The sequence below is a fragment of the Corythoichthys intestinalis genome, chromosome 6 (genome assembly GCF_030265065.1).
Source record: "Corythoichthys intestinalis isolate RoL2023-P3 chromosome 6, ASM3026506v1, whole genome shotgun sequence".
Lineage (NCBI taxonomy): Eukaryota > Metazoa > Chordata > Actinopteri > Syngnathiformes > Syngnathidae > Corythoichthys > Corythoichthys intestinalis.
Window position 1 is genome coordinate 26,552,800 of NC_080400.1, and position 23,365 is coordinate 26,576,164.

Here is a 23,365-nt window from a genome sequence, read left to right on the forward strand (position 1 = left end):
GATAAAATCCAACACATAGAACAGAAATGTCATCTTGAAAGGCAATTTAATATGAAAATACAATAGAGAACAACATGCTAAATAAGTGTACAGTGCATGAACAACGAAATGCGAATATACTGTCCTCACCAGGACACTATGGCTCGGTCCTGGCTATTAAGCGGGCTAAACTCCCAAATGACGATGCTGGACGTCTGTATAATTTGCTGAATCAATTTCGTCCTCGATACCAAACAGGTTCGCATCAACGTAAATAAATGATAATTAGGTGCTTTTACAGCAATGAGCATAATTTTTAGCATGCGTTCGCTAGCGTTAGCACATCGTTCAGACAACCACACAACTGGCTCTAAGTGTCCGATCGCGGGTGGAAAACACAACAACAACAGAAAAGATGATACACACAGGCGTTGCCTCTATAGAGATATTTTACAAGCATAAACAATGAATGTAGGTTCGCAGTCGTGTTTCTCTCTCGCTAACTCGCCCACTCACTCATAGTTACGTAGCTGTCGGTCTTCTTCTGGCGTGTGAGCGCTCTATTTTTAGCTATTAAGAGTTATTCAGATAACTAAAGCATAAAGAACTTGCTAACAAGTTTACCAAACCATCAGTGTCACTCCAAAACACCAAAATAACTTGTGAAATGATATCATAATGTGTTAATAATTTCACACATAAGCCACTCCAGAGTATAAGTCGCATCCTCAGCCAAACTATGAAAAAAAATGCAACTTATAGTCCGAAAAATACGGTATTTTTCACCTATCTTTAATTTAGCTTTTGAGTTCATTACATTTTCATCTTAAACATTTATTTTTAAATTTGTGCTTAAGATTTATATTTAGCAACGTATTTCAATTAGATCATGATTTAGTAGTTTTTTCCCCCCAAAAATGTATTCACACAGGGTGATGCTTTCTCTGCTATTGATATTCATGTGTTGTTGTTTGCCTGCCCCTCCCCCGTTGTCTTGCACGCACCTGCACCTGAATGTCTTTCCTCACCTGCAACGGGGCAGTTTACATGGCGACTCTCCGAGAAGACGAAAAATTTCATGTTTGCATTTATATGGTTCCATTTCCATTCAAACAATATCGCAATTCCGCATCAAAACGATGTAGTATTCATGCCAGGCCCTAGGTGGCAGTGCAGATTTACAAGGCGACAGCAAATGATGCACTTTGACCTCCTCAGCCCGGAAGACAACATGCCCGCCCTCTCCAAGTAATGGCATTTTCTTTTGTTCAAAAAGGCACAACAATGGAAACATTCAACATATTTAAGTTAAAAACATGAAAACAGTAAATTAAAGCCGACGTTCCGCCATTTGCTGTTTTTAATGTTTAATAGCACCGCTGCGCACGCCCATGTGACGTGCGCGAGTGCTTACGTCATTGAAGCGAAGGCGGTTTCCGTGCATATGAATGCGCTGCGACCCCCGTAATCGAATTCTTCCACTTGGGAGGCAGGATTCAGAATTTTTCGTCTTCGCCGACACCATATGCACGCGGGGCAATTCCGCTACTCAGTCATTGCGTCTTCATGTCGCAAAGTCGCCATGTAAACTGCCCCTAAAAGTATCTCTGATTACATCATGTACGTTTATTTCATGCCCGATGTTGCATTGATGAGTCAGCTTTGCTACGAGCTGTTTGGAAACTTGTCCTTGCTTTTTGCCTCGTTTTAAATACTTCTGCTTAAGATGTCCAATCTAAATGTATAAAATTATTGAGAGAAAATAATCAATGAGACTTAGAAATTAGACTCAGCCTTAACTGCAGTTCAATGGGTAACTGAGAAAACTATATTGAACACAGTATCGTGACAATGCGAAAATAGACGACAAAATGAGGGACAATGATGCTGTTGTAGTAGTTTGTCATTTTAAGGAGACATATCTGATTCAAGAAAAGACTAGGGGCAACAAGAAAATTGGAGAGTGTAATACTATTATTTTTTTCCAGCCATATGCTGTCTTTCTTAGCATGAAGGTAGTCCCTGCTTTTGCCTTTGGAAAAGATCTAATAGTGTGTTGAGTCGCATTGAGCGGAGTAGGTAATAAGCAATTAAAACATGCCAATTCTCTTATGGTAAGACCCAACAAAGGTTAATAATTGCATGCTTGGGTGGAACGCGGCAACAACTAATCGATTAAATTGATTAATAAATTAGTTGCGAACGAATTTGACAATCGATTTTTGCTGGCAGCTATGAGCAGTCCCGCTTGGGCCCTAGGTTGTGTGTGATGTGAGGGTGTGTGCGCACCAGTGATTAGAGCAAGAGAGAGAGAGAGTTCACCGCTACACCCAGGTTGGGCTGTTGAATCAATAATATTACGAAGTGTTGAGAGTTATATAGTCTTGCGTGCTGTTAGATCCAGTATTGTTAGATTGTTTGTATCGTTTTTTGGAGAAGCATATTAGCACTTAAATTATTGTTAGATATTAAAGTTGTCTCATTTCCTTTTATAAAGAAACCAAAAACACAAACCTATTCATATAACAGCCTTTCAACACAAACTCCCATTTAGACTGTAAATTGTCATACAAAAGTGTGTGCTTTGAAATGTGGATTGTATTGATGAACAACTGTTTGATAAAGCAAACTCATTCATAACAGTCTGCCTCCTCCTTATTCGATTTTGTTGATTAGTTTGTTTAAAGAAAAAAAATGAGTCATTGACTAAATTCAAGCCAAGGCTAACCTGAACCGGACTTTTGTATAATTTGTGAACTGAGAAATTCTTTTTATATTTTATATTCAGAACCTTTCTTAAAAACTTTAACAAATCTTATGTATTTAAAACAGTAGAGTTGTATACTATAGTTAAGTAAACAAGTTACAATAAAAATATCTTTTTGAAGGAAATAGTCATCCATTTTGGCTTCATTGTTATTTACAACATGCCTAAAACAGCTTTAAGTTAAATTGTGAAAATAATTGAAAATGGTGACAGTTATCCGATTAATTGTTTATTTAATCGTCCGATTAATCGATTAGAAAAATAATCGTTAGTTGCAGCTCGACTTGGGAGAGCTTGATGTTTAAGTCCCCAACAAACACTTTTCAGATATATTAGAAGAGAAATGCATGTCAAGTTCAACATCTGACATCAAAACGTCTTCAAGTTTTTTTTTAATGCATGCATTACATGATCTTATATACATCCCCCAGTGTGTGTGTGTGTGTGCGTGTATGTCGATGAATGAGGGGCGCTGTCCTCTGCTGGTTGCCAGGTTACGGCTCTAATTGAGGGGCCTCCAGAGAGTCGCTGTTATCAGAGGCTGAATCCCCTGTTCCGCTTACCATTCTTTCTTTCATTTGTTCTTTCATTTTATTCCTTATCCATACGCCCCCGCATGCAACTTCCCATTCCCACTTCTCTTGTTTCCATCTTCATGAATTTCCAGCCTCAGATGAATATTTTGCCATCATTTTCTCCCCTCCTCCCCGTAAGAGAGCTGGCGCCGTCTCAGTGAGTGCTGTCGATACTTCTCTTGTTACTGTTTAATCTCTACCTTTCAGCCCTTTCTCTACTTGGCCTTGGGCATCCCTTTGCTCCCTGCTTATCACCGGCCCTGTCCTGCTATCTTTCTGTCACTTTTTCTCCATTTGTTTATTTATTATTATCTAGCTGCATACATAGCAGGAAATCCTTATCCTATTACACAAGCGGCCACCCCCAACCAAACGTAAATCCACCCACCCGCGTGACAAATTCACAGACATTTAGAACACTTGCTCAAAAGGGAAATGAAAAAAGAGTGGGGTAATGTGAGTCACCAAGGAAGAATGTTGGAATGTACAGTCAAATCATAGAGACAAGAATCTAGGTAAACCACAACAGAAAGATTTTTAGGACTCGCGGTCAATATTTGAAATCAACTACTATGATACGGCAACACAATCACACAGTGCACCCACCGGACACTTTATTAGGTCCACATCCAACTCCAAAAAACAAGCTACCATCGACATCCTCGAACAACAAAGTCATACTTTCTTGACATCAAAAATAGGGCTGTCATACGATTAAAATTTTTAATCAAGTTTATCACAGCTTAAAAATTAATTAATCGTAATTAATTGCAATTCAACCCATCTCTCAAATATGCCCTATTTTTCTGTAAATTATTCTTGGAATTGAAAGCTAAGACACAAGACGGCTATATACATTCAACATACTGTACATGAGTACTGTATTTGTTTTTTATAACAATAAATCCACAAGATGGCATTAATGTTATTGACATTCTTTCTGTTAAAGGGATCCACGGAGAGAAAGACTTGTAGTTCTTAAAAGATAAATGTTAGCACAAGTTATAGAAATTTTATATTAAAACCCCTTTGAATGTTTTCGTTTTAATAAAAATTGTAAAATCAAAATCAAGAAATAAACTAGTAGCTCGCCATTGTTGATGTCACCGCTCGGCGACGTCTCATGGGCTCCCTGCCGTTCTTCCACAGTGTTTTTAACTACCTAAGGTAGTGATTGAAATACACCACAAGGTGTCAATGGCAAGTTTCAAATTACTTAGAAATCAAGCCAAGTGTGTTAAGTCCCTCGACTTACGCCGTAGTTCCTTGTTTACTTGTCCATCCATTGTACCAATGTACTTCACGGTCATTTGAGTGCTGTGTACGAGACCTCTGATAGTATGTATGTTGTGACTAAATATTGCCATCCAGTGTATTTGTCAAGCTAAACGACAGCTAAACGAAATGTTTGAATAGTTTGTCCAAAGTCTGAGCCTCATTAATACAGATTGAAGCGCTTATCTTTTTGTGAACATTATTTTTTAAAGGAGAGATAGGAATATTATTTTTGCTGTGCTTTCACTAAATGATACTAATGTTTGTTGTGAAGGAGTTGCCGAAGCTTATGCCAATAAACGGCGCGGTCCAATGAACGCCTGTGTACACTCGTCTTTTTCTGAGGCAATGCATGAGCGGGTCATTCCGCGCATGCATTAAATGCGTCAAATATTTCAACGCGATTAATAAAAAAAATTAATTACCGCCTGTTAATGCGATAAATTTGACAGCACTAATCAAAAACCTTTCATACATCATGACGAAAGGCCACACATATTCAACATACCAGAAACAGAAAAGATGTTATGATAGCATCATTACTTCTTCAAATAGGATCGATTTGTGACGATTTGCATTTAATAAAATTGAATAAATAAAATAATTGGACCACTTCAGGGTGTACCCTGCCTCCTGCCTGTTGTTAAAGTGATCCTGTAACTTAAATACATTTAGGCTCTAATAAGCCACAATTGTTCTCTTGTACTAAAATATGTTGTTAGAAACACATAAAATGTTAAATCAATGGCAATATTTTATAATATTTAGTCCATATTTTGACCGTTAGTTGGCGCCATGGTTTGTGGGCTCGCAGTGATGACGTCATTGGGATCTTTCCAAATGTGTAGCGTGTTCAACAATTGCTTATTGCTGCCTAAACTCGCGAAGTAAAATGCCACGATGTGCAGCTTTTGGATGCAATTTCCAGTCAAATGGAAACAAGGGGAGTGAAGTAAGTGGTCAAGGTGGAATTATTATTTTTAGTGAATATATGTGCATAAGTGGAAGCTCCTCCCTCTTTTTGGTCCCTGTATGCACGCATCCTACCCACCACGCGTTACAACTGGCGCCCGAACATTTTTCCTGGATCTTCAGTCAAGTAAGGGATCCGTCTATTTTCTTGATCCGACGGTCCCACCGCGTCTGCAATATTGGTTTCGGATCTGTCCATTTTTTTGATTCGTCGGTCCCACAGCGGCTTTTCGGATCAGTCTATTTTGTGGAATCGATGGCCTGATCGCGGCTGCGACATTGCCATGGGATCGGTCTAATTCCTGGATCTGCGAGTGAGTAAAAAACGCGGATTTGGATTACTTTTGCCATCTTTTATGTTGACTATTCTTCGTGGGAGTTTCCCCCAAATCATACAAGATAATTAAAGCACTATGGCAAGCTACGTGACGACAGTGACCTGACGTGGACCTTACAACAATGTTGGAGTTCGTCAGGGAACGCGTGTTTGCGTACTGCTGAGCTCCCGAGTGAAGAGTGGTCAAGGTGGAAATATTATTTTTTGTGAATAAATGTGCATAAGTGGAAGCTTCCATAAGGATTACACAAGGTGTGCTCTTTGGCCTGTACTGTTTGTAAAGCACACGACAGCTCTGGATGCTAACAATCTACAAAATTATACTGGGATATGTTTGAAAACGCAATATGCTTACCTTGAATATCTGCTAATAAAACCGGAGTTCCAAACAGCACACACTCTCGCTCCCAACCGGAGTTCAACAGCACTCTCTCGTATCACCAGTTTTGCCCAACTTTTGTCTTATCAGGTATTTGCTGCACGCATTTTTCCCTGAAGCTTGTCTTGTGAACGACCGACAGTGCTGTCCTGCTCTTCACTTTTCAGATCTGGTTCAAATAGGAAGGGTAGAACTGACGACATGTTGGGAAAGCTAACGAGTGACACGCTGGAATTTCGGCAACGGGACCGGTGACGTCACGCAATGCGACATAACAAGAATGGCGACCTATCACTTAATATAACTTTACAAACTTTATTAAAACAAAAACATTAAGAGGAGTTTTAATATCTAATTATTATAACTCATACTAACATTTATCTTATAAGAATTATTTGTCTTAAAAATAGAGGATCCCTTTAACAGGGATAGGCTCCAGCACGCCTGCCACCATCGTGAGGATAAGTGGTTCAGAAGATGAAAATAATGGGATGACAAGCAGCACAAGGTGTATCCCAATTTTAGCACAGTAAATGAGGATAAGCAGCATAAGGAATAAAATGTACTCTTTAGGGGTGCAGTTATACATTATTTCAGTAGTCGATTAATCTATCAACTAGTTCGTTCGAATAATGGAGCAATCGGATTAGAAACATTCAATACGTAAGCTTTATTCTAATCGAATTACTCGAGTTAATTGATTAATTGTTGCAGCACTAGTAGTCTTGTTTTTTTAGTAAAGGGAATCAACCGTTTGAATTTCTTAGTTCTGGAAAAGGGTGTGGTGGATTCAATACACTTTTATATAAAAGAGTATTTTTCATAAAATGAGGTCAATGTAGGAAAAATTGAAAACTCTGACATAAAAAATATGCATATTTACACACATCATTCACTATTCTTGCTCTCTATTCAACCTCCCACTTGCATTGCATCCCCTGGCATTTTCAGGAAGCTCGTCTCTCTTCTGCCTTTTATCCACCTTTTTCTGCCTTTCATCCACCTCTCTGCATTGCAGATTCATACCCTATTTTTGCAGCAGAATAGATATACAGCTGTCATGTGCTTGCCTAAATCACAACATCACTACTGCCAGTGGTGTCTGCTTGGAAAACAGGCAAACAACTCAAGTCCATTTCTTTTCATTTGTCTGCAAAGTAAAGCTTATTAAATACACTTTCGATCTAGAATTCAGTCATGCTAACTTTGCACGATAAAGAGACAGAAGAGGAGGTGGACGCGAGGTTGGACATTATTCACTTTAGTCAAGTGCTCCCTTGGCAACCAGACTGCAATCATATTGACAACACAATCAAATAACTCAAAACACTTCCAGATAAGACCCAGCATTCCAAGCACATGTGTTTCAAATTCATACATTGCTACATTTGTGGCTTTATGACAGGAAAAAGTCAACAAATAAAGCTAACGATAAGTGACATTAAATTGCGTTTTTACTGATATTGTAACTGACAACTACCTTGTAAGAACAGTTTTCCTGGTGGACCATCCTTCACTGCATCCTAGAGATACTCCGGCAGAGTTGCGAGAGAAGGACTGCAAGCGGGACCGGGAGAAGATTCCCAGTCCTGTAGTGGTATTCCACAGCTGAAGAGAGAAGCTGGGATCCCGCCCCAGTTCCTGATCTAGCTATAAAAATAAAAAACCCTAAATGTCGACTTGCCCTGACTGCTTCTCCTCGCCTTGTCAGTGGAGACTTTCAGTCTGTTTTATGGTGTTCATCAAGAAACAAGGACTGTGATTCCCGACTGCTTTTCTTCTTCAAAAGCCCAAAGCGTGAGGGGACCGAGTGGCAAGAGGAGGGGTGTGGGAACAAGAGAGAGAGAGAAAAGAAGGAGGGGAGTGCTGAAAAGCAATGCACACTCTCACACAGTTGCCTCTCTGGAAACAGGGAGGAGCCAGTAGGCTGAATGCTTGCTGGTTTGAATGGAGAAAGGAGGGATAGGATGAAAGAGTGGGGTTGAGGTCAAGGTTGGAGTGTCATTGTGCTGAGTGCCAGACAAGATGACGAGTGACCCTCAGTTATCTAAACACCTGACAAAAACTAGGGCATGAGATCTTTATTTGTAGCATTGCCAAAATGACAATTAATACGCAATGTGTGCTTTATTTGTTAAATCTGCAGTTTTATGCCATTTAATCAAGATGTACCAAATGATGCCAAGAATTTTGCATCTGATCATTTATCACACACTGCCAGAAACCACCACTTACCAAACAAACAATAATATCTGTATTAACCTTTTATGTATTTATTTATTTTATATGAAGTTTTTAATGTTGAGTTTTTGTCAAATTACATGTCTCAATATTGTCAGAGTGCACAGCCCTGACTACAGAAACTGAATTTTGCCAAAATACGATTGGGCGAACAATCACAGCCCAGCTTCGCCACAGTCTCTGCATGCTTCTCTGTTGGATTATAATCTCAGCAGTGGCAGATGGCCTCCCCATAATCCACACGCAGGCCAGCCGACTCCCCTAATCCTCTCTCCATCTCCTCATCCTCTACCATAGCATCCACCTATGAATGTTAACGCTAGTTCTACTGTACTGTACATTGCCTGGTTGATCTTGGTTGATCTCAGCGAGAGATCAATACTGTCATAAAACCAACCATGTATGATTTAATTAACATACCATTAGATCATTATATCAAATCTGAATTTATAAAAAACATTTAGAAATCTGCTTCACTAAAATCAGATATGAATTGTTTAATGAATGGAATTAACTAATCCATCAGTTCGATTGCTATTTCTGCTTTTTAAAAAAAAATTTTTTTTTTAGTCCCCCACCCCATATCACAGGTAAGATCATCATCTTCATATTGATGTGTAGCGGGTGATGCCACGCTTCCTGACAAGACCGCTCTCTGGATTAATGGCATGGATAAGAATCGATGCACCCACCGCTCAGATCTTTGCATCTCACGGTGCGAATACTACCCAATACGGTTTGACCCTCTAACTTGCTGCTTCGTCTCGTCACGCTGGCTGAAAGCAATTATATGTGCGTGACATTGACCTGCACTTGTTATTTTTCTTGCAAAAACACACTCTTGTAGTTTACTCAACAGTTTATAGTCAATGTGTTAAATAAAGTGGAAAAGTGGGAAAGGGCAGAAAGTATCAGAAGAAGGTGCTAAAATGGAACATAAATCAAAACACTTCGGACTGTTTTCTCACATACAATCTAACATACTGCCTCATAGTTTGATTGGTCAAAGCTGGAAGTCATTCACAGCAGGGGGTGTTGAGCTTGGTGTTGAGCTTTTTAGTGATCCCCGTCCAAAAACAGCCGTTTCATTCCAAATTTGTCATGCTCGTGTGTTATCTCCATACACGGCGTGCAAAATGGCAGTACACACGCTGGAAGGTTTACAAACTACTACTAGGCTACTACAAAGACAGCGTTCTCTTACACCTAGAGGGTGTGTTGGGGTTTTTGTATTGGAAATAAAAGCGTCCGTGTATTATAAGGCAAATCAGGGCAGCTAGACAGCACAATGACACACAAACGCATTTGAAAACTAAAAAGTCCAATAAGCCTCAGTTTAACACTCCCTTTTCACAACACTAAAATAAATTGGAGCTCAACAGCAACAACAAACAATAATATGGCTACAATTAGGATTGGGCATCGTTTGAAATTGAAACATTCCGGTTCCATGTTTCGATTCCGCTTCCGAACGATTCTGGCAGGGTAAAAAAAATCTACAGTTTGAAAATGTGTGAGTTTAAATTAATGTCCTAACCCTATTCCTAACTTCTCGATTTTTATTTGTATGAATTAAACATCTATTATTATTATTATTTTTTTTTTTACATGAATTTAAAATGTATCATTATTATTTGTTATTAATACAATTAATATAAAATGTATGAATTATATGAACTTCTCACAGGGTTATTTTTAGCTTGTATATAACTATCAGTCTTTGAACTGGAATGTGATGAAGTTTCTTTTCACAGGAGTGTACTTTCACACAGATGTTTATTTTTCAAAAGCTCACGGAGAAAACATTTACTGATATTCTTTTGCCATGCATGTACCTTCTCTGGGAGCTACAACGAAGCATAAGTATAAATTCTTCTATTGATTATAATTTGATGTAGATGAGGCAAAATAATAAGGTTTCCTTACTTAAAACCGATTTTGTTGCGTTTACAGACACATGCAGTGTTACAGACACATGCAATGTTTATGTTGCGACAATAGCAGTGAGTGGCGCTGTAGGAGTGTGTACGTATAATGCTGGGAAGAAGAGATGAGAGCGTCTGGCTAGGATGCTTTGTGATGTGATGCTATGTTTTCACTGCTACGAGTTCACTAAAAATAGTAAATGAATGCTTCATATGGCTGCTTCTTTCTAAATAAGCAACACAACAGATTCCAATACTCTTGATTTTAACGGAGGTGTCTACTGCTTTAAGATGGCGGCTGTTTACTAACGCCAGCAAGTATGTCATTTTGCATCTAGTTCTCTTTATATGTTGTAACGCTGCCGAGTCTATCATTTCGCATCGAGTTCTATATACATGATATTAACTATAGCCCAACGTAATAATACGGCTTATTCTCGTACTATTATCCATCCATCCATCCATCCATCCATCCATCCATCCATCCATCCATCCATCCATCCATCCATCCATCCATCCATCCATCCATCCATCCATCCATCCATCCATCCATCCATCCATCCATCCATCCATCCATCCATCCATCCATCCATCCATCCATCCATCCATCCATCCATCCATCAGCTACTGCTAAACCCGGGGTCGGATCGCGGGAAGACAGAATAATGTAGTGTTTTACTTACCTAGTTCTGACGGTGCAGCGTGTCAACTACATAGCACTCAGCTAGCTTTCCACTTGGCACTTAGGCTATATTCCATTAAGCCGGTCGTGCATAATTGGTTGTGCATAGAAACACTGAATTGAAATTTAAAAATTTGAACAGTTCCAGGAGAACTGGAGTGTTCCAGGCCCCATCGATGCCCAATGCTCGATGCCCAACCCTAGCTTCAATGCAAGCAAGCATGTCTTACCTAGTATTTTAAAACAGACAGAACTACATATTATCATAATCTTCATTTTCGACCTTGAACTGAATCTTAGAAAAATTCTCTGTTTTTGTAAAGAAAAAAAAAAAGCTAATTCGTTTTTGCATCATGTTAACGGCTCCTATGTCAACAGCTAACTTTTCCATTAGCACCATATTCAACGTGACCTAGAAGCAAGCAAGGTGTCAGGTGGTAACTAGAGCTAGGAATCTTTGGGCACCTAACGATTCGATTACGATTATGATTCAGAGGCTCCGATTCGATTATAAAACGATTATTGATGCACCCCCCTCCTTTTTTTTTTGGTTTTTGTTTTATGTTTTGTACATTAGTTCCAAAATTGTTCAAAAATACTCTCAGGCTAAACCAAACTACTATTTCAGTATCACGTTAACATATAACAGTAAACAAATATACAAAAATAACAGTAAATAAAAAACTCAAGTCCCCATTCTGTATCAGCAGCTTTAAACTACATTCAATTAATTTAATGTTGTGAATCAACCGTTAAAGTTGTTAAAATTGCTCCCCTTAATCCATAATTTCCCTTTTGTCTACTTTCGACATGTGAAAGTTATAAAACTATTTTAAAGATAGATTCAAGTCAATATTTTACCGATTTAGGAGTATTTTAGATAAAAAGTTAATTAGGTTTGCTTGGAAGGTTCGCTACAACAGCCTTGCAGGGAAGTGTACTGCTTTAAGATGGCGGCCGTTTACTAACGCCTGCATCTAGCTTTTTGTAGATGTGCTGCTAACGCTACCGAATCTATATTGCATCTAGTCGTATATAAATGATATCTACCGTAACATTATGTGAATGTACTTTGTAGCAGCTTTTCGGCAGCAGTCAGGTATGTTGTTGTGTTTTTTTTATCTCATGGCATGAGTTGAGCTAGAGCCGTGAGTTGAGCATTGGCATTACCCGAGGGGCCGGGTAATGAGAAGCATGATGTTTAGCTACTCTCGCTCCGTTCCTCATTGCGTCCCGAAGACCGCGCGGCGCGCTGAGTGTGTTGTACTTCCGCTTTGCTTGGCATATTTCAATAATCGGAATTTGGATGTTTGCGAATCGTTCTCGAATCACGGCCGAATCGCGAATAATCTAAGAATCGGAAATTTTGCACACCTCTAGTGGTAACCATGTAATTAACAAAAAAATAAACTTTTTCAAGATATACAGTATATTTAACCCCAAAGTTACTGTATTGTTTCAATATGTAATATTTGTTTAAAAAAAAAAAAAATCTACTAAAACAGTTTTTTTCTCCCCAACACCAGGGGATGCTGCCGCACTCTCAGCGCCCAGCTCCCACGCCACTGGGTCAAGGCCATTTGACAAATGTCTGTTTGCAATTCTTTCATTGGCTTATGACCCTGTTTTAGGTAAGGTCTATGAACTTGACTAATAACAACTACAGAGTACATTATGCAAAATACATGTGTATAAAATAGATGTGGCTGGTGGATGAGTAAAGTGTACTTTCCACTATGATGGACTAGAGACAAATACAGAGTGTGGTCTACATCACCTATGATCCAGAAGAGGAAAAATTGTGTTATCTATTTTTTAACGGTTATTTACAGTGGGTAAATAAAATTGTGCCAATACTTTGAACTTAAATTCTAGATATGAAGGCACAAAAGCCTAAAGCTGTGTGAATACAAATTCACACACTGTAACACACTGATTGAACTTTTTTTTATTCAGGCTTCAATTTAAGAACCCAGCACCATTACCATGGCAGCACAGTGCTCCAAGTTACCCCCTGCTCCCCCTCAAATGGTTGTCAAGGTTACAATCTGAGTCACTACACAGGTGGATGCAAAGACAGCATCGATTTATTATCAGCAAAGCAAACTGAAGTAAATAGGCAACAAGCCTAAAGCGTCAGTTTTTAATAGAGAAAACAGTTATGCCTCCCATGCAGATCAACCAAATCGCCGATGGATAAACACCAAAACTGAAAGGTGGATACTGGAGAACAGAGACCGTAGCTTTATGCCGCCTGTAATGTTGAATGTGAATTATGCATGCGCAGAGTCAGGCGCTCACTTTTAAGTGCACCGCTCATGCTGTGAGGGAGCGACTCAGTGTTGAGCGCCTTCTCTCATCCCACACATGAACCCAACTAACACACACGCGTGAATGCCTGGCAATGTGTATTTAACACTAATGGCGTGGGTGTATTTATGGATGCAAACAGAAATGATAATGAATACGATAATCAAGAGGCAATCATTTCCAAGTGACAAGCAATGTGCTCTTAGGGTGCGGAAAGAGCTAAAATGTGACTGTGAATGGAATTCAACACAGATGGTTTAATGAGTTTTCCATCAATGGTGTATGGTTTACCTTACTTTGAGATCAGGTACTTCACACGATGCGACGAGGATGGGTTTGTTTATGGGTAGAAAACCAAGAGCCTTATTAATTCAGCCACTGTAGCATTGTATGCCAGAATTTTCCATCTCCATTTTGCTTTTTTTTTTTTTTTTTTTTAAATTGGAACCACTAATTGTCCTTTAGTTAGCCAGCAACATTATTCAAATATTTCACTCCATTTTCCCATTCAAACAGGTAACACTATGAATCCTGGACCCATTATTGTCCCCATCAATGGGGCCAGATCAAACAAAATATGGCACTCACTTTCTATTGCATATTCCTGCCACCCACACCTACTGAAGTGGAGCAGTGACAAATAAGTCGAATGGATATGTTTAAAATCACCTCGGTTTGGAGGTGGAATGGAGGTCTGTATTCTCCTGAGTGCTTTCCCAATGGCAAGTGACTGTGCCAGATCAGCTCGCCAGATTCACATAGCAATCACGTCCACTGAACGTCAGTGCGCCAGATGCGGCCGGGATCATCAATCTGACAGTCCAGAAATAAGTTACGCACTGTTCCGGGGCGGACCGTGCAGAACAGACGTGATCAAAATCTGTACTTAACGGTCGACACGTGATGTCACAGCAGCGCGAACCCTGAAAGCGGGCATCCGCGCAGTCACACTAAACAGGAGAACACGGAGGAGTCAGGACACATCTTGGTGGATGGCATTTTTTTGAGGTAAGTGCTTTAGTCAAAGTCATATTTGCATTTTGAAGTCACTGCTTGACTGTTAAACAAGTTATTCAATCGAGCGTTAACGTTACCAAGGTAGCAAAATATAACTGCAGCGGACATTGACCAGATGTACTGCAAATTTTAGCCCAATTTTGTAAAACAGATCCACTCCAATGTCTTTTTTAACAATAAACCAACTCAGTATGGATTCACTTGCCGGATGAACAAACAGTTTGGGCCAGAACAGGGCCAAAGTAGCAGAAACCACATCAATATAAGGCTAGCACTGATTTGTATCAAAACTATTTTCAGTATTATTTGGGGTCTATTTTGTTCAATGTATCATACTGTAATGTGTTTATATTGTGTTTATACAATCATCAACTCAGTATTTTATTTGATAGTCCTTTATCATTAAATCATTTGTAATCACAAATATTTGTCATCCCTAGGTCTACAGCTCAGAACCTGAGCCTGCTAGGTAACTTGTGCAACCCTTGAGCTCTCTCAATGGAAAGTGTATTCAAGTCATCTGCCATGTCTGCAAGTTAAGTAGTACAAAATTTGTTGCAGAACAACATATGGAGGGAGAAAGCATGTACTCTGTTTCAATGCTTAAATACTGTAAGGGCCCCTGGAACCCTGAGCACCGCTCCTCCCCCTTGTGTGTGTGTGTCTATGTGTGTCACTGCCTTTATCATAGGATTGGACAGATGGCGTGAGCAGTTTATTTACACCGTTCCTTGGCCTCACATTAGTGCCAGATCACCAACTCAACTCCTCGAGTTTGTGACTCCAGCTTTCAGCTAACAAAGAATCTTGAAATCCTGATTCTGAGCTCTTTTCTGTTTTTTTGCCCTTGATTCTGTACCGCTTGCCTGCTAGAACGCCTGCTTGGCCGTTCATCTGTTCTAGCACCAAATTGCCCACCGGACACTATCCGCCACTCCATCTAATCGTCAATAAACTCTTGTTACCACTGCCAGTTTGCCTCCCGCCTCTGAGCTTGGGTCTCCTGTTACCTCAGAACCTTAAATACAATGTTGTTCATAGTCTAAAAATGTCAAAACAAATCTTTATATGTGGAATTGCTTGTTCCAAATAAAATAATCTTTTTATCAGGGCCATCCATTGTGGTTTCTAATACTTTGGACCAGTTCTGGCCCAAAGTCTTTGCTGATCCGGCAAGTGAATTCATATTGAGTTCGGGCGGATCCTTTTTACAAAATTGGTCCGAAATTTGAATTACATCTGGCCCATGTCCACTCCAGTTATATTTTGTTATTTGGGATTCTGGACTACATCTGGCCCAGTGCTGGTCCAGATTGGGTAACATGTGTGCCATATCTGGGCTATACGTTAATGTCATGTCTGCTTCTTTGGACCAGTTCTGGCCCGAAACCTGTTTGCTGATCTGGCAAGTCAATCCATATTGAGTTTGGCCCATTGTTTAAAAATACATTGGGCCGGATCCGTTTCATGAAATTGGGCCGCAATTTGTTGTGCATCTGGCCCATGTCCGCTGCAGTTATATTTTGCTATCTGGGTTGGCTGTGCATTTGAATTTTAACTTTCTATACCACACTTTTGCTTACATGCGTAAGTCTTAAGTGCCTATTTTGTCAATGTAATAAAGAGATAAAATTCTTACAAACATTGCAGAAATTGAGGATTAAAAAAAAAAAATCCTTCTACCCTCTTAAATGAATATGAAATTTTCAATAAAAAAACAAAACAATTCCTCCTAAACAAGCTGCAGATTTTGTTGATGTGTCCCAGCTTCTCACTTCCTCTCTACGAAGCTCCTTGTCCGCTCTTTTGCCAATCGTCCCCCTCCTTCCTCCGGATGGGATTTGGCTGTAACTACACTTGCTTCCTTTTCATTACTCCTCTCCATCGTTGCGGTCCTTCCCCTATGGCTCCTGCATGGCCTTGCCATCCCTCACAGCGGGGGAGACGGCAGCCCAGATGCTTTTAGTGGACTGACATTTCGTGCCAGTGCAAAAACACTGCATAGCGAAGCAGGTTGGCTCAGTGTGAAGGCGAGAATCTGGCGGTAATGAGCTCGCTCTGACAGGAAGAAAGGGAGCATGCATGTGTGTGTGTGTGTGTCATGCTTATTCACCAGAGTTGCGCTAATGAGGCCTGCGGTTGGTCGTGGAAATACTGAGCCTGCTGTGACCACCAGGCTGTAGTAATACTTCACATTTTGAAATGTGTCCCAACATGTGACTACCAACTGGGTTAAAGACCGACAGGCAAGCAATTACACTTGCAAGTAGAAATCATACTTTATGAGGGAAGGGGCTACAAGTCAAAGCAGCAACTTGACATGAAGCCTAACTACATAAAAAACAAAGAAAAACAGAGTGATGCAGTGATTTCTCCCCTACTTCTATACAAAAATTACAGTAGAAAATGCTAGAGTGGTAGAGAAGATAGGCTGTGAACAACCTCGCGCTATAGTAAGAAGTGAAAAAAAAGCGCTTGTGATTGAGTGCTCCAGAAATGCTCAAAATGTTAAAGATTAGGGATGTCCCGAGCGCATATTTTTGCACCCGACTCTGAGTCACCTGATTTAGGGAATCTGCAGAGTCCCGACCCGATACCGAAAAAAGTTATTTTTAGTTTGAACTAAAGTCCCAAACATGTTACAGTCCCACTGTGACACCTTCATAATGTGAATTATTTTAAAACAAGAATAACATATAAAAACGCCTGACCTTATTAGACACTTGATCAGGCTTTGACTCAAAACAGCCTCTCACAGAATGAGTTGCCACAGCATACTTATGACTGGGCTGCAAGTTTAATGATGATTAACAAATTTGTGCCTTTGATTGTAGAGCCACCAAGCTTTTCTAGCAAGATCAAAGCTACAAACCTGTCAATCATCGTTGATTTTAAGTACCAAACATAAACTGTACTGGACAGTTTGGCCACACTGTTTAGCAGGAGGGAGGGTGTGGCGCTGCACGAGCATGAAGCGGAAAAACCCAATCCTTTTTACTCTATTCTGATCCTCTGAAAAATGGTGAAATCGTCCCAATTTGTGATCACGTGATTGGATCGGGACATCCCTATTACAGATGATTTAACCCATAATATATGTCCAAATATGATCTCAAACCACATTAATCACAATATAATCTAAACTCATCTTCATCAAGTACGCGTGTACACAAACTTTCAGTGAGCACTCGCTTGCATCAAACCAAGTTAAACTTAGCTCCACCTAACATTCAAATCTTGTCTTCAAGTTGAAATCATTCCAAGAGTTAATCGGACCATTAAAATGTACTAGTTTCCGATTCACACATAGCTTTCTCACCATCTTGTGGGGATTTCAAAACAAACACAAACAGCAAATGGGTGAGTTTTTCAACAAATAATGTCGAAGTGTGAACCATGAAGGTGCAGGGCATCTACATATATACACAGGCAAGATTTTGCCAAGTTCTTCTAACACTGCAATACTAATTACTGCAACTCTCTCCTCTTTCGCCTCCCTCAAAAGACCCTCCATAAACTCCAACAGGTCAGGAATTCAGCCGCTTGCATCATAACTCGTACCCCTTTCGTCCAACACATCACTCCAGTTCTCCGCCAGCTCCATTGGCTCCCGGTCCACTTTCGCATCCAGTACGAAGTTCTCCTCCTCACATTCAAGGCCATCCCCAACCTTGCCCCCTCATACCTGTCCGACATCCTCTATGCTACAACTCCTTCCTGTGCCCTCAGATCCTCCACCTCCTTACACCGCTCGCCTCAGTACCATGGGGAACAGAGCATTCAGCCGCTCTGCTCCCCAGCTTTGGAATTCACTACCCCCCGAACTCAGGAACACAGACTCACTCCCCCTTTTTCAATCCAAACTCAAAACTCACCTGTTCAGACTTGCATATCCATAATAATCCCTAATTTCATTGTGTTTTTTTTCCTGCTAATTAGTTTTTCTATTAGTATTTTTATTGTTCTAAACGTTCTATACTTATTCAATTTTTACTGCTTTAGTCTTTAATTTGTTTAATTGTTTTTTAAATGACTGTACGGCGACCTTGAGTGCCAGAAAGGCACCTTCAAATAAAATGTACCGTATTGGCCTGAATATAAGACGGCCCTGGTTATAAGACGACGCCCTCTTTTTCAAGACTCAAGTTTGAAAAAAAGACTTTTTGAACACCAAATTAATTTTTATACAGAAAATAATCACAGCACATCTGAAACAAATGATTATAATAATATATTTGAGAGAAAAAGCATGTTATTTTGCCTCATTCAAATCTTAATATCTGAACATTTAAATATGTAAACTAAAGTGCAATCATTCGTAAATGAATGGCTTCTGGTTTTTGAAATGTAAATAAACCAATCTATTGTGATAAGACAACAAAATTGCAAAACTGCATTAACCAGTGAAGTCTAACTGTAACTGTAGTCTTGAAACAAATCTGAATATGGAAAAACATTGCAATAAAATAATTCAAACTGGTTAAACTTGAGAGTAGCTGAGATTTATCATGAATGAACATCGCTTCAATGATATCTGGCGCCATCTAGCGTCGTGAATGGGTATAAGGTCTAGACCGCGGATATAAGATGACCCCCAATTTTTCAGTCTTATTTCAATGCAAAAAACACTGTCTTATATTCGGGCCAATACGGTATTATTATTCTTATTATTCTTATTATAATAACGCAAAGAAAATGTTTAAAGTTAAACTATCATAATGTGTGATGTCAGCAAATCTGTTCATTCAGACAGAAATGATAAGAGGGAGAATTATGTGTAATAATCAAGGAAATAGAGAAATAATAATAGAAATCCTCTTTCAAATGATGCTAAATCGAAGTAATGAAGATGCTGGTCTGTGCTGCTGGCATGTGATGAGATAAATGTGTTCCGCTCACCGGCAACAGATGAAGCGCTCAGCGTGCTCGAGTACACTGCACAGCACACACTCACATACGCACGCACTGCACACCCACACACACACACAGAACAACACTGAGACAAAAATATCTTCCTTTTGATCCCAGCTTTTGCATGTGTGATCTGTATGTAAGTGCATGTTTTTAAACATGCATTAGTTGGAAGGAAAAAAACATTAGTACCAGTATATTCTTAGCTCCGGATAAACACGCTTACAACGTTTACAACCCCACTTCTCTGCCTCGCACACCCAAACTATAATTAGATGCAGAGAAGAGCAGTTTTAAGTTGCAGCTCCACCCAAATTAACATTTATCTGGACACGTTTTTAACACAGGCCCAATGAATGTATCATTTCAAGACTTGAGTTGTTAAGTCAATACCCTCAGTTTGCCCATTACCGAACTGACCTGTGTGTTTTGTGTATTCATCTAAACTCTATGGGGACCGTGTTGGATGTATAGACTTGTGTCAAAGAGACCGCCTCCCCACTGCTACAAATAAATCCCAATTTCCCCCAAAGTGCACTTTGACACTGACAGCCGGCGCCCCTTTTTGATGGTGTTTTTGAAAGGGGGTGGCGGTGGGCTGGAGCTTTGAGGAGGGCAGCCAATGCCCTCCTGCTGTACTTTCGCTGACTGAAAACATTGAGCTTTAATGCTTCATGACAGTGTAAGGAAAAGAACAATTAGCAGAACTCACGAGAGGGAATCGTGCAAAAGCGAGGTATGTTTGGGGAAAAAGTGAGTCCAGAAAGAGGAGCGGGTTCACATTGAATTCATGTTGGTGCGCCAAGACTAATGTAAATAATGTGACGAGATTGCAATGTGACACACTGTAACCCACTAATGAAGTCACAAAAGGGTGCTTTCAAGCGAGCACTCTAGATCACTTGCGGGCAAAATATGGGCTGACCGCCTATTTTGCTGAATAATCACATTCTTGTGTTGATTGGATATTTATTAGGGCTGTCAAACGATTAAAAATTAATGAATCGTAATTAATCGCAATTCAAACCATCTATAAAATATGCCATATCTTTCTGTAAATTATTGTTGGAATGGAAAGATAAGACACAAGACGGATATATACATTCAACATACTGTACATAAGTACTATATTTGTTTATTATAACAATAAATCAACAAGATGGCATTAACATTAACATTCTGTTAAAGCGATCCATGGATAGAAAGACTTGTAGTTCTTAAAAGATAAATGTAAGTACAAGTTATTGAAATTTTATATTAAAACCCTTCTTAATGTTTTCATTTTGATAAAATTTGTAAAATTTTCAATCAAAAAATAAACTAGTAGCTCGCCATTGTTGATGTCATTAATTACATTACGTTATGGTGCTTAAAACCCATAAAATCAGTCGCACCAAAGCGCCAGCAGAGGGAGACAAAAACCACAAGTAACAAGTGGACATGACACTGTTCTGTCATTTTAATCTGTTTGAGCGGAACATGTGTGTTAATTGCGTCAAATATTTTAACGTGATTAATTTAAAAAAATTAATTACCGGCCGTTAATGCGATAATTTTGACAGCCCTAATATTTATTTGATTTTTTTTTTTTTTTAATTCAAAAGAGATTTGGACCATGTATTCTTCCATTTCGATCATTGACAGCATTAAAAGTTTATTAAATAAGCAACTGTGTTGATGTTAGCCGCCTAAAGAAAATCTATACAGTATAATTGGTTAATTTATCAATTGTCATGAAACAAAAATAAAATGTAATTAAGTGAAACACAAACATACAAATTGTAAATATAATATCAATTTATTTATCTACCATACAGTTTAAAAATGAGAATGAGTTACTGTGCTATTATTAAAATTATTTTTGTAGTGGAGTTATAGTCAAAAAACAAGAATTGCAACATATACATTTTATGATTTTTTTATATACTCTATGCTATAGAGCAGGCACCACTCTTTGGTGTCAAAAGATGTTATGAGTGATTCTTACCTGTTTTGCACGAATTCAATTCCAAGGTGGAAACACCGTTATTATCACCTTGTGCTTTTACATTATAGGTTGACTCACATCGGAATGAATCAGAGGGTGTGTTGGTGTAACTTCTTGTGACTATCAGGCAGATCACCCAGATGAAGTATGCAAGATGTTATACCGCAGGTTTGCCGGCACTTCCACACCTAATGTTACTCCCTTGCCATCATCCACATGTTTTCAGTTTGTTTACCCCAGGGATTATCTGGCCGCATATAAAGGTGAACTTTGACTGGAGATAAATTGATGCATTCCTTGCCATCATTATGAATGAACTTCAAAACACTGTGAGCTTTCTAGGTCAGCTTCTTTTATCATGTGACATTCTAATAATAAAAACCTATAATAGAGAGCACGCATTTTAACACACAAAGCAAGCAACCATCAAATCACAGAAGGTCTATCATACAGGCTGCATTGACCACAGTTGAATGATTTTACCCATTTAAGGTAGTTCGCCTGTGTCGCTTGCCTTTTGCTCTCTCACACTCACAAATCCTCACAAAATCCATTTAGATTCACCCAGTAGGTTTTTGGCCTTGAGGCAATTTTACATTTACAAAATCCTCAAAAAAAAAAAGTATTGTTGCTGAGTTGGGTCGGCTGTAAGATACAAGACTTGTAAATTAGCACAATTTGAATTTACATTGCTAGTTGTTGCTCTAAACTGTTTGACTGCTTGAAGGGAAAGTTCAGAATTTTTTACTTTAGGCTTAATCTTAGAGTTGGCAGGGGTTTAATTAGTTGGTGGAGTTGATTTCAACTAATTCCGTGCAGTTTGTCAGTTATGTGTTAGTTTCAGGGCTCCGGAGAGGCTAAGCTAGTGTGAGTCAATGCTTGCTTAGCATGCCATTAAAAATCGATATTAGCAGATCTAACATAGGAGGAGTGCTTTGGCCACTTGTGCTGCCTCTCAGTCTGCCGAGAAGTCCCTTTCGTTCCCACAAAAAAAAAAAAAAAAAAAAAATCAGCATTGAAAAACAAAACGATGTGATATCACTCCGCCATGCTTGCCTAGACAGCCTGTTCCCTGCAGAGCTGCTGGATTACAAATGTTGCTGTTCATATTACAATTATGGACATGCAATTTTATAGCCAACAGGCATGGGATGGTTTATCGGTGATTCTCCTGCGTGCATGTTTTTTTATCGGTATGCTAAGCAGGCACCTTTGACTTGCGCTATCATAGCCATTCCGGAGCCTGGAAACCAGCAAATAACTAACAAACTGGACGGAATTTGTTAAAATCAACTCCACCGACGAAACCTCCACTAACTAAGATTAAGCCTTATGTCAGAAATTCGGAACTTTCCATTTAACCGCCTTCTAAAATACCTAAAATAACATTGAAAACATCTCTCCATAGCAAGATATCGCGGACTCCATCCGCCATCTGCATCTTGTTTTGAATGTGTGCACCTTAGCGATCACGTGACTGGTACCTTTGACTTCACAGTGCTCCTATTGGTCTAATAGTTTGAGGTTCACCAGCTTTCACAACCATCTCCCTCTATTAACTCCGGTGTAACTAAGTGTCACAAATGTGCAAACTAAGGGATGCTGTGAGGGAAGACATTGAATATACAGTGGGGCAAATAAGTATTTAGTTAACCACTAATTGTGAAAGTTCTCCCACTTGAAAATATTAGCGAGGCCTGTAATTGTCAACATGGATAAACCTTAACCATGGCAGACAGAATGTGAAAAAAAACAAACAGAAAATCACATTGTTTGATTTTTAAAGAATTTATTTGCAAATCATGGTGGAAAATAAGTATTTGGTCAATACCAAAAGTTCATCTCAATACTTTGTTATGTACCCTTTGTTGGCAATAACGGAGGCCAAACGTTTTCTGTAACTCTTCACAAGCTTTTCACACACTGTTGCTGGTATTTTGGCCCATTCCTCCATGCAGATCTCCTCTAGAGCAGTGATGTTTTGGGGCTGTCGTTGGGCAACGCGGAC

The 23,365-nt window shown here is 39.3% G+C and overlaps 1 protein-coding gene across 3 annotated transcripts in view; it reads right to left on the bottom strand.

The window, feature by feature from the left end:
- Positions 1-23,365, bottom strand: part of schip1 (schwannomin interacting protein 1) — a 489,903-nt gene that overhangs the window by 41,337 nt on the left and 425,201 nt on the right. Inside the window, exon 1 of one of the 3 annotated variants that reach the window (XM_057838694.1) lies at positions 7,765-8,479. The exons of the other annotated variants lie outside the window; for them this stretch is intronic. Within the exon in view, the coding sequence (XP_057694677.1) occupies positions 7,765-7,794 (30 nt within the window). The 5' untranslated portion in view covers positions 7,795-8,479. Of the gene's footprint in view, positions 1-7,764; positions 8,480-23,365 lie in introns of those variants that run through there. 3 annotated transcript variants of the gene reach the window in all.